This window comes from Leptodactylus fuscus, chromosome 1, assembly GCF_031893055.1.
Source record: "Leptodactylus fuscus isolate aLepFus1 chromosome 1, aLepFus1.hap2, whole genome shotgun sequence".
Lineage (NCBI taxonomy): Eukaryota > Metazoa > Chordata > Amphibia > Anura > Leptodactylidae > Leptodactylus > Leptodactylus fuscus.
Genome location: NC_134265.1, coordinates 210962875 through 210975710, shown reverse-complemented (window position 1 = coordinate 210975710; position 12836 = coordinate 210962875). Strand labels below are relative to the sequence as shown.

At 40.9% G+C, this 12836-nt stretch overlaps 1 protein-coding gene across 3 annotated transcripts in view; it reads right to left on the bottom strand.

The window, feature by feature from the left end:
• Positions 1–12836, bottom strand: part of NFIC (nuclear factor I C) — a 136930-nt gene that overhangs the window by 31186 nt on the left and 92908 nt on the right. For all 3 annotated transcript variants that reach the window (XM_075283438.1, XM_075283445.1, XM_075283433.1), the window contains exon 6: positions 10026–10150. In XM_075283438.1, the coding sequence (XP_075139539.1) occupies positions 10026–10150 (125 nt within the window). The remainder of the gene's footprint in view (positions 1–10025; positions 10151–12836) is intronic.

Below are 12836 nucleotides of genomic sequence, written 5' to 3'. Positions count from 1 at the left end.
ATCACCAATGACATGAAAATTTTGGTTTTAAGAGGAAATTTTAAAATCAAGGAAAGAGCGACGGATTTATGAGTATAAGCTGATGAGACTGCTTCAAACACTAGAGGAAGGGATGAATCTGTCACATGGGTTCATGGCATCCTACAGAAATCACTGAACTGAGACGGCCATAAAGACACTCTGTGAACTGATAAGAACCTGGAAACTGTGGAATTGTTTACTTGTATATACCAATAACCTTCTTTCCCCCTTCCCTCCCCCTCCAAAAATTATATTCCCAGTGTCCTTTTGTACATAAATATGCAGCCTTCAGAAATTGTTTTTAAATTTACTTGAGAAAGAAGCTGAGAGCTTTGAAACGTTGAAATCTGTCATCATTATGAGTTAGCCATTAAAAAAGGTATCAACTACTGAAGACTCAAGTTGTTTGTTTTTTTTTATAAATTAATGCACTTGGAAAGCACTGAACAATTTTGACCAGAAAGAGTTGTACTCCCAACAATTACCTGATCTACAGTAACATTTTTGTAGTAAACAGCAAAATTTCAAAAAGTCTTGTTTTTCAATTTAAAGGGGCTCTATCAGCAAAATCATGCTGATAGAGACCCACATATGCGTGAATAGCCTTTAAAATGGCTATTCAGGCACCGTAAATGTTATATTAAACTATCCCCCCGTTTTAAAATAATACCCTAAAAAAGAATGTTATCTACTTACGGATCGTGCACGCTGGGCGGGCATTCAGGGTGTGTCTTCTTCATCCCCGCCTCTTCTTCCTCCGGCGCTCGCGAGCAGACACTGATATAAAAAAAAAATGGCCTGGGCACCTGCGCAGGCGCCCAGGCCATTTTTTTATATCAGTGTCCGCTCGCGAGCACCGGAGGAGGACGGGACCAGGGAGGACGTTAGAGGAAGAAGAGGCGTGGATGAAGAAGACGGTGCACCCTGAATGCCCGCCAATCGTGCACGATGCGTAAGTAGATAACATTCTTTTTTAGGGTTTTATTTTAAAACGGAGAGGTAGTTTAATATAACATTTACGGTGCCTGAATAGCCTTTTTAAAATCTTTTTAAAGGCTATTCACGCATATGTAGGGCTCTATCAGCATGATTTTGCTGATAGAGCCCCTTTAAAAGTCTTACTTGAGCAAGGCCCAGGACTGTTAAAAGTGTTTCAGGCATCTGCTTTTGCATTTGTGAACGGTCATATTTTCCCATTGCAAAAACCAGCATTAGTCCCCCATCATGTTGGGATTCCAGCGGCCTTGATAACTGTTCTCCATTGTAGAAATATCTTCATGGATCTGCTCTCCATGTTTGCCACTTTCGTGTCCCAAATTGGGTGGGAAAAAGTCAAGATGGGAATGTAAGAAATGCATTTTCAATGACATTCGGCAGCCAAGTTGTTCATACGCTGAAAGTCTGTTGTCTAATAATTCAGCATAGTTTTCAGCTCATCTGTTCCTAAAGAAGTTCTGCACTACTAGCACAAATGCATCCCAAGCTGCAAGGTCCAGAGGGTTGAGTTTTGTTCTGAATGTGTCATCGCATTAGTTTGATGATTTCGGGCCCAATAAAAATTCCAGCCTTTATTTTAGCCTCAGTTTTCACTGTGCTACAATTATCCTTCAAATACTGGAAACCATTTCCATCATGATCAAGTGCAATTACAACATTTTTCATTCAACCAAGTTTAATGTGAAGTGGTGGAAGATAAACTTGAAGTGGATCGACCAGTGATTTGAGTTGTACATTGTACTGACCAACTCTGAGAGGCAACTGTCTCATTTTGTAATGTACCCTTTCTCTAGGCCAAGCAGCAGTGCTACCACCTTCAAGTCAGCACAAATTTTCCATTTATGTTCTGAGTATTTGATCTTTTCCAATTAGTCCCCATTTATCAGGAACATGTGCACCATCTAGCTCCATCATAAGACCATTTACATCAGTACAGAAACAGAAATTGCTTTTCATTGCCTAGTATGCAGCTAACTTGGTGTGTCAATGACTAAAGTGTGAAGTTTTGGTGCCGGACAGTTCTGGGTATGTCCATTAGATTTTTTCCAATATATAATGCATTAATATTATAACTGAATAGGCTTTACATGTATAACTTAAAATCTAGACGTGTGAGGCAAATTCCGAATTCATATTTGGAATCAGCGGCCTCATTTTAGTATAAATCACATGTGTTTCTCTCAGTAGCAAAATCATTGTTGTGCGGTGTTATTGGGCTCTCTATTCCCTTCCCTCTACATTGCCACAAGATAAGTTCCTTCAGCCCCCCACTTTACCATCGCTTTGAGCCACTTTCATCAGGAGATTACAGCGAAAAAACTGAGCAAAATTATTTGGGATCTCCCTGGTGGTTAATCTCCCAGCTCCAGCCCCATAACTTTACTATAAAACATACGTAGATATTTTGACTCCACATATGGCAAGACTTTTTAACAGTTTCATGTCTAGTAGGGAGATTATAAATTCAATACTCAGTTCCCATATCTCTGTTATCCCGAATCCAAGAAAGCAGGAATTCTCAGGAATTTTCTAATTATCACCCCATAGCCCTGCTCAACTCTTATCTTAAAATATTTACAAAGATTTTAGCTGACTGTCTTAGCTGCTGATTGTCCCAGGTTATTCTCAAGGATCAGGTGGGTTTTGTCTGTTGCCAACCAAACCTAAAGCACTTGTCTGCCTGTTTTATGCTCACTTGTCCTCCTTTCCCATATTGTATGGTAATAAAAATGGCTGTCCCCTCTCCCTGTCACTATGTATTCGGAGTATTGAAACCTTACCAGCACACATTCATGACGACAAGAACACATTATTATGTCCATGACAAACCCTTTAAAATTTTGCTTTTTGCAGACACTTTTGTCCTGAATTTAGCAAACCGTTGGGTCTCTCTACCAAATCTCCATAAAGCTATGGAGGCATATAGCCACACCACGAAGACCGAGGCTATACCTATAAATCTGCCTGTGCCTACGTTAACTAACTTTGTATCCAACATTCAACATAAGAGGAGGGATTCTTCTCTTCAGTACCTAGGTGTTATGCTCTCTTCCACCATGGTGCTTTCTATATAAATAACTACCCTCCACTCTTATCAGAGATCCGGAGAAAAAAGAAACCCCTTTGTCTTTCTTTGCTGGGATGCATATCCTTGGTTAAGATGATGATTCTGCCAAAATTCCTAAATTACTTTGAGACCCTGCATCCCATCCATGTGAATTACAATCTGTTTTACTTTGTCTGGGACCATTAGTAGTAGCATATCGATTGGACCATTTTGATTGCTCCTATTCAAAGAGGGAGGTTAGTGATTCCAGACATATTCTTATACTACCATGCCACTCACCTGAGACATCTGACCTCTTGGTCTAGGCTTAGGGCCTATAACCAATGGATGGAGGTGGAGTACCTATAATACTTAGAGGGTCCTATGGCTTTTTCTATAGAAATTTGGCTAACTTGTCGGGTCTAAATCCAATTGGTGACATTATCCTCTTCCCGGACTCCACAGACCCTCTACTGCCTTGGAGATATTAATGAGTTTTTAACATAACGCATTCTTTCAATTCCTATCCTTCCCTCCGAAGTAGCCTATGGTTACCAGCAGATACTCCACTTTTCTTCCTCAATATTTGGTACAACCCAGTTTCCCTACTCCATTTTACAGTCTCGGTATTGATGATCCCTTTCTAATTGGATGTGTACTCTAGGATTTAAGAAATGAGATCCATGGAATAGCTACACTTTTAAAACATCAAGTAATTAAAGACTAAATAAGTGCATTATTTACAACGTTACTCTAAGTCAGTCTACCATCTCCCACATTCAACCACAATGCTACAGAGCACATTACAGTTATAAATGACATACTGTCAGGGTCTGGGGTTGCTAGGTGGGGTGGCATAGACACACAAGTCCAGATTTTTAGTCCAACACAAAGGTAGAGTATTATTTTCACTCAAAAAGGTAGTGCAGCAACAAAAGGAAACAATACAAAAATATATACCTGCCCGGCTAGGCTCTAACTAAACATAGAATAGGTTACCTCACCTGGAATAACAGAAATCAAAAGCCATTAGAATCATTCAGGACACAGCTCCAAAATAAGACCTCTCTGTTGGCTCTCCAGCCAAACTCTGCCCCGAAGTCTGCTGCTGGAGCTAGCCTCTTAAGCCTCCTTGACGAGGAGATTCTCAACAGCAGGAACAAGCGCAGGAGTCGCTGCAGGAACAAGTGCAAAGTGTGGACTGGAGGGGGGTGGAATGACAGGTCCCACTACCAAACTACCTGCCATTCCTAAAAATCCAGCCCAATACTGAGCATTTACCAAAATGCTCAGCAGACGAAAGTTGTCTGCTGAGAACAAACATTCCTTCTGACCAGCCATCGGCTTACAATACCTTTGCTATGAATGTCACTTTTGTAGATTTGGAGGAAGTCTTATGCAAGTGAGGCAGTTGGTGCACTGGGGGCTGGCCTTAAGCTCACGAGAGCACTGTTGCCACTCAGACCCATACCTTCTTCTGCTTGCCCCACCTCATACAGTGGGAGTTGACTCTTCCATGGCTATGACATCATACATCCTATTTGAACAGCTAGAGCAATGTTTCCAGGGCTGAATGCCCACCCCTTTAACCCTTTCCAGACATCCACTGTAAAAGTATGTCGGATGTGGGGTATTTAAATATGGCAGCCGCCCAGGAGCTGACCAGCTATCACAGCCGCCAGGTCTCTGCTGCATTATACAACAGAGACCAGGCACTAATGCCCGCAATCAGTGAAGCATTGATTGCAGGCATTAACACCCCATCCCCCCAGCATTGGGTCAAAGCTGATTGAAGCGCCATTTTTACAGGAATAGTGGCTGGCTTCCCGATGGCATGACAGCCGGGGATCTATTGAAGGCTCCCAGGCTTGTCTGCCATTTACTTCTATTATAGGTTGTGTGGGAAATCACTCAGGTAGATGCTTGTAGCAGTACAGGAAACAGGGACACAGACTCTGGATTGCACACAAGTTCAGGCTTTATTCACATGTAATGCATACACTGCTTTTGCAAAGCCACAGGATAAACAAAACAAAACCCTTCTCGGCTGAGAAACTAACTTAAACGTAAGGAAACTTTTCCCTGACTATACAGGAGACTGGCTACCAGTCTCCCACCTTGGCAACAACAACGGGTGGCACAGTACCTGCTTTGGAAGTCCGGTCTGGACAGTTCAACTCTATCAGTGTGGTGTCACCCTGCTAGTCTTCACACTCAGACTGTTATTAGGGCCTGACTAGTCAGCTGACCTCCCTGGTGTGGGTCTCACCACACACCCCATAGGTGCCGGGCTGGAATATACTTGTCTTCCCAGACTACACCCTTCACTCTCTCACAGTTGCAATAAAAATGCCCATATTTTGCAATGCATTGCAATGCATTAGTGATCAGACCCCCTGGGGTTCAAGAAAAAAAAAAAAATGCATATACAGGTACATAAATACTGTGAAGCACAAAGGGCATCCCAAAAAACCCGGTCTAAAAATCTACAAATTTTTTTTACCTGTACAGAGGAAAAAAGTGTAGCGGGCAAAAAAAAGTGTCAAACCACTGTTTTTACATAATAGACATTCCCCAAAATAGTAAAACCCTATGCATCCCGGCACACAGAAATCTAAAAAAGTTATGAGTGTCAGAATATGACGACTTTTGCAAATTTTGAGATCTTTATTAAGGGGATAAAATGTAAATATAAATGATAAATTTGGTATTCCCGAAATGGTACCAAAACTTAGAATGCAGGTGACATGTCATGGCTGCAGGGTAAGAAAGTCGCACAAATGCACTTTTTCTCCAATACCACACAATTCTGATTTTTTTTTCCCAGCTTCCCAGTACATTGTACAGAATAATAAATGGTACCATTATGAAGAGCAATTTGTCCCGCAAACACTAAGCTATGGCTCTGTGAACAGAAAAATGAAAAAGTCATGGGGTTTGGAAGACGGGGAGTCAAAAACGAAAATCAAAAAAATGTCACCAGCGAGAAGGGGTTAAAGGAAACGTGTAACATAGATTAAGTAGATGAAGCTCTTAACAGGGTTGTGTGGGTAAGGGGTTAAGCTTTTTAAGCATACATTTGATGGTCTAGCAATAAGGCAGTTTCACAAAATCAACATTTTATTCTTTGCAAATAACCTAAACGGTGTACCAAGGTGTGTCAAAGCCTCCAGGACAATTTTTAAAAACTTTAAAACTCTTCCTGCCGTCTCAGTTAAAGAGGTTGTCTAGGCTAAAAATGTATTTGTAAAATAGGCCAGGGGAAGTAAAAAAAGAAAAAAAAAAAAAAAAAACTAAGAAAAAAAGCACCATATCCAAACTTTATGTCCAAAAGGAAAATCAAAGGGAAGTCCAATATATCTTGCTTAACGGATGCCCAACATTTATATAATACAGAGTGCTCCCAATATTTGTGGTGGTCCAGCAGTATTTAAAGGGTTATTCCCATCTCAAGGATCCTATCTATCTGATAGCTTGTGTAAATTGAAGTGTTTTCCTAAATACATCGATTTAGAAATGCTGCTTCATTTGCCTGCTATGTTATGTTAGATTATTCCTCCCCATTAGTTACACAGTATTGTCAAGGTACACGGCCTGATATCTGATCTCTGGGTGGATGACATGACTCACTGCCCTCTGGTGTGGAGGGGGGTTGAGTTCTCAAGACCATGCTTGCTCTCAGAGCTGTTATCTTCTGCTATTAAATCCTGGGCTAATTGTAGCTAAGGGGGAGTTCACAAGGAGTAACGTGCCACATGATGTGGCATGTATACGACGTGTGAGAGTTTGCGCGCCGTATACGCTCCCATTGATTTCAATGGGAGCCAGAATCGTATACGCCACATTATTTTGCGGTCGCAATCCCAGGCTCCAGGCTTGAAATCGGAGATGTTTTGGAAATCGCAGCATGTCAATTATACCTACGGAAATGTCAGCAGTTTACCTATAGGTATAATTGGAACAGAAAGTCCGCAGAGAAATCTTTGCAAACTTTCTATCTAAACGCTGCGGGAAGAGTCACGATATGTTGCCATCATGCTTTTTCCTGCTGCGCTTTTTTTGCTGCATGACACCCCATCTCAATAAATAGTGGGAATTACAGGCCATGTCATGCTATGTGTTATCTGCATTTGTGACACTTTCCAACATAGCTGTGTACACAGAGGACATCTAGACACCGTGGGGCTATAGAAAATGTAAACAAGGAGTACTGGTACCTTTTTTTTTCCCCTTCAGTCTTTTACTTGAAATGCTGATGTAAAGTTCCCTGCTCTTAAATGTTATCGGTCTGCAGCACTTAAGCATTTGCTTAAACTATTTGCACAACTACAATTTAGAAACAAGATTGGAAACATTTTGTTTGATTTTGCCAATTCTGATTGTTTTGGCTGCTTGCTGTCTGTGTCACCACGTTCAGAAATGTACGCAAAAGGAAACATTTATATCATATTTCTTTTTAAATGACATGCCATGCCATGTCCATGAAGTGTGTAGATCTGTATTGGTCATTATTAAAACATTGTATGGCCAAATACCCAAGCAGATTAAGGGATTGGGAGGGGACACTTGCTATCCTATTTAGGCAATCATCCTATCTAAAGAAAACCAAGTCCTCTAGATAATAACTTTTCCTGAGCTTCACAAATTCCATAAAGTGCAGCATTACTTAGCAACTTTCTAATAATTGAGAAAAACTAGTTAGCAAGGCTGGCACTTGGCACACCCACATACTGAAGCTGCAGTGGGAATGGAAGTATAAGGTTTAGTTCACAAGGAAATTTTTGGTCAAGATTTGAGATTAAAAGGGTTATCCGGTTTCTAAGATTAATGACCTATCCTTAGGGCCATTAGCATCAATATTAGATCTGCATGGATCCCATCTCCGGGACCCCTGTAAATCACTGATATCAAAGCGGTGCAGGAAGGCCATACAAACTGTAGTGGCAAATGTAAGTACTGCACTGCTGCCCCATCAACTACAGTTTGTACAGCAAGTGAGCAGCATGGCTCTCCCGCACTGCCTCGGTATCGTGATCTGCAAGGGTCTCAGGTGTTGGACCCCTGCAGATCTAATACTGATGGCCTATTCTAAGGATAGGTCATCAATCTTAGAAACTAGATAAGTCCTTTAAAGGGGTTATCCACGTTCTACAATTGATGTTGTATCCTTAGGATAGGCCATCAGTATTAGATCTGCGGAACCCGACATCAGGGAACCATGCAGATTTCCAGAACCAGGGTAAGTGGGACCTCACTGCTGTACCTACACTTGCCGTTATAATTTGTACGGCAAGTGAGCAGTGCGATTGGGACTGCACTGCCTTGGTACCAGAGATCTGTGGGAGTTCCAGGTGTCCACCTGCAGAGCTAATATTGATGGTCTATCCCAAGGATAGGTCATCAGTCGTGGAAAGTGGATAACCCCGTTAAGCAGCATCACAATCCCCAATCTCAGAAGTAAAAACAAATTATAAACATATTAGTCTAATATCAATTTCATTTTTGACTGAAAAGAATTTCATTCAAGATTTCAAATGTATAAAACCAATTTCATCATTTCATTTAGTTTTTGCCTACACGTGTTTTATGCCAGGCTTCTGTTGGTTTTTGGCAGATTAAGGCACTGTTCATACTGCAAAATCTGCAGCTGCTGATTTAGGGCTCCGATGTGAATGGGGTCTAAGGTCAAGATGAATGGGCCTAATCAGCAGGGAGCTTGGAGCCAAAGAATTTGTGTCAAAATCAGCAGGAAATTCCGCTTCGTTAAACTGGACCTTAAAAGCATAGAAAGCTTTCTTGTGTGGTATGAAATATATATTTAGGCCCCTGTTCAACCAACAAAGGCAAAAAGAATGTTTGGTTATATCTTGGTATACCTATTGTTTTATTTAATAGAAAAGAAAAACTAATGTTGTAATAATAATAATAATAATAATAATAATAATAATAACAACAACAACAACATATAGGGGGAGATCTGTCAAGGTTGGTGATTTCCACTACAGTCCTAATATTCCCTGTAGTTGGTGTAGTTTTCAATCATCATTTATGCCAGAACTGGTGACACTAATGTAAAATGATGATAAATCTGCCACTCCTTGCCCCCTTTTCAGAAAGTGACGAGGATGACAAAAAATGCTATTTGTTTTGTGACTTTTTTAAACTTTTTTTTTTTTTTTTGCAGATAACTAGTGTAGGAGACAGAAATTCACCCCCCTCCCAATGAGCAGTACACATTTTTTTTTTAAATGTGCATGCCTAAGGGTCCATTCACACAGAGTAAATGTGCGCTCATTTTGTCAAAATACACGTATAAAAAATACACGTGTAAAAATAAGACTCCCATTGACTTCAATAACATTTTTTTACACATGTAAAAAACACGTCAAAATACATGTCAAAATACACGTGTAAAATGTCATTGAAGACAATGGAAGTCTTATTTTTACACATGCATTCTTTACACGTGTATTTTGCCAAAATGAGTGCGCGTTTACTCCATGTGAATGGACCCTCAAGCTACAATCACACGACCCAGTGCTCCGATGCTCCATTCTGATCCAATAATTATAGATCAGATCCTATCCTGCTCTTTGATATCTGATCAGAACAGAACCCCCCATAAGAAGTCAGGAAGCCACTGGGATGACACATGGATGTCATCTGAGAGCTTTCCATTAGAAAAATCGACCCCTTCCCCCTCGGCCTGCATACTTGCTCGTGTGCATGAGGCCTAAGGTAACATACCACTATATGTCCATACAATGACATACGCTGGAGCCTTCTGTCAGAGGTATACATTAAGATACTGTCCTGATGTTTACTACTGACAGAGCCTTACCTGAATGTTTCTACATAGGACATAATCTGCTCTCATTTAGTTAATATGATTTTTGGGTATAAAGAGCATTACAGCAGATTAATAAGAAGACTTCTTGTCTTTAGTTAGGAAAACACTTACCTCCTTCCATGTCCTCGGTCCAGTTTCGGCTGCTCCCAGTTGGAGAAGATGGAGATGTGTAAAACTCCCCTCCAGGACTTGTGTCCACATCATCCTCTAGAGACCCAGATTTGTGTCTCTTACTCCTTTTAAAAGACCAACAAGAGATTCATACTGTCAGAGAAGTGTAAGTGTTTTCCTACTCTGCATTACCATCTCAGCACAACACTACGGACTTTCATATGTAGTTAGCACTTGCTGATCACTGTCCTATGGAGTAATGGACATACTGCTGTTAGCTTCGATACTTCAATTACTCCTGGAAAGTGGTATTTGGAGGACAATGGAAAACAGCCATATCATTTCAATGGGGCTATTCACATGTCAATTATAGAAAAAAAAAAAAAAAAAAAAAGAAGTCCAATGGACGTTAAAAAAGAGGTCAGATGGCCGTGACATGGGATGCAAAATATTTGACACAAGAATGAAAGAAAAATTTTGTCCTTTCTACATGTAGTTTTTACAGCAGTCATGTTGTAATAATTATTTCATATTTATAGCTGTATAGTTCAAAATGTCACAGTAACAACTTCCTTTTACATGTAATTGAACATTTCCATGGCTATACAAGACATTGGTGGAGGTCTATCCTGCAAGAGTTCATCACTATCTGTAGCAAAGCTAAAAATTGGACTCAAATTGCCCCCAAAACAGTTCTCACTAGAGATAAGCGAGTACTATTCGAAACGGCCGTTTCGAATAGCACGCACCCATAGGAATGAATGGAAGCGGCCATTCATTCCTATGGGCGCATGCTATTCGAAACGGGAGTTTCGATTAGTACTCGCTCATCTCTAGCTCTCACCACTTCACAGATGACTGTGTTTTCCAAAACGTTGAATCAGTGCCAAAAAGAGATACTGGAATTATTATTATTATTATTTTTTTTATCAAACCATGCTGTCATAGGCAACATTGGTAGTGGTCTCATAACCAGGGTCGGCTCCAGGTTTGTGTGGGCTCCTTTGTGGCACAACTCATGTGGTGACAATGTTTTCATCCAAAAATGTGCTTATTGCAGAAACTGAGTGGGCCACCATAGATGCTGTATGTATACTGTGGGGAATCGCTCAGGTAGATGCTTGTAGCAGTGCAGGAAACAGGGACACAGACACTGGGTTGCACACAAGTTCAGGCTTTATTCACATGTAAACGCATACACTGCTTCTGCAAAGCCACAGGATAAACAAGACAAAACCCTTCTCGGCTGAGAAACTAACTTAAACGTAAGGAAACTTTTCCCTGACTATACAGGAGAATAGCTACCAGTCTCCCACCTTGGCAACAACAACGGGTGGCACAGTACCTGCTTTGGAGGTCCAGTCTGGACAGTTCAAGCCTGTTAGTGTGGTGCCACACTGCTAGTCTTCACACACAGACTGTTATTAGGGCCTGATAAGTCAGCTGACCTCCCTGGTGTGAATCCTTACCATACACCCTTTAGGTGCCTGGCTGGGACATACCTGCCTTCCCAGACCACACCCTTCACTCTCTCACTATATATATATTTATTTATTTATTTATTTAAAGATACAGAATATATACCTGGAGCCAAGTCACCGATTGATTACAGTACAATGTAATTGATCAACCAGTCATCACCTGCAGTGCAAGACTCTGGGAGGAGGAGGGAGCTGTCAGCCTGTTTAGGCACCTTCAGCTGCAAAGTAAGTCTTAGTGGGAGAAAGTGGGGGGAGACAAAGTGAGGCAGTGCTGATGCTGGCCCTGCTCGTAAAATAATCTTAAAGAGAATCTGTCACCATGAAATTACCTATTGTTTAAATCACATATTTATGTTAATCATAGTTTTAAAGAATTATTGGTGATGTTTTTTTTTTAAATTTTGGTGGACTATTACCTGTAGGGTGGTATTATTAATGAACTATTACAATAATATACAGTATATATCTGTCTGTGAGGGGATTGTTATTACCTGTAGAGGGGGCACTACTATAGAACTATTACAGTTACATACAGTACAGTGTTGGCCAAAAGTATTGGCACCCCTGCAATTTTGTCAGATAATACTCATTTTCTTCCAGAAAATGATTGCAATCACAAATTCTTTGATATTATTATCTTCATTTAATTTGTCTTCAATGGAAAACCACAAAAAGAATTGTCAACAAAATTGTGAGGCTACAAGTCCATCTCCAAAGACCTGAATGTTCCTGCATCTACCGTGCATAGTGTCATCAAGAAGTTTAAAGCCCATGGCACTGTGGCTAACCTCCCTAGATGTGGACAGAAAAGAAAAATTGACGAGAGATTTCAACGCAAGATTGTGCGGATGGTGGATAAAGAACCTCGACTAACATCCAAACAAGTTCAAGCTGCCCCGCAGTCCGAGGGTACAACAGTGTCAACCCGTACTATCTGTCGGCGTCTGAATGAAAAGGGACTGTATGGTAGGATACCCAGGAAGACCCCACTTCTTACCCAGAGACAAAAAAGCCAGGCTGGAGTTTGCCAAAACTTACCTGAGAAAGGCAAAAACGTTTTGGAAAAATGTTCTCTGGTCAGATGAGACAAAAGTAGGGCTTTTTGGGAAAAGGCATCAACATAGAGTTTACAGGAAAAAAAAGAGGCCTTCAAAGAAAAGAACACGATCCCTACAGTCAAACATGGCGGAGGTTCCCTGATGTTTTGGGGTTGCTTTGCTGCCTCTGGCATTGGACTGCTTGACCGTGTGCATGGCATTATGAAGTCTGAAGACTACTGACAAATTTTGCAGCATAATGTAGGGCCCAGTGTGAGAAAGCTGGGTCTCCC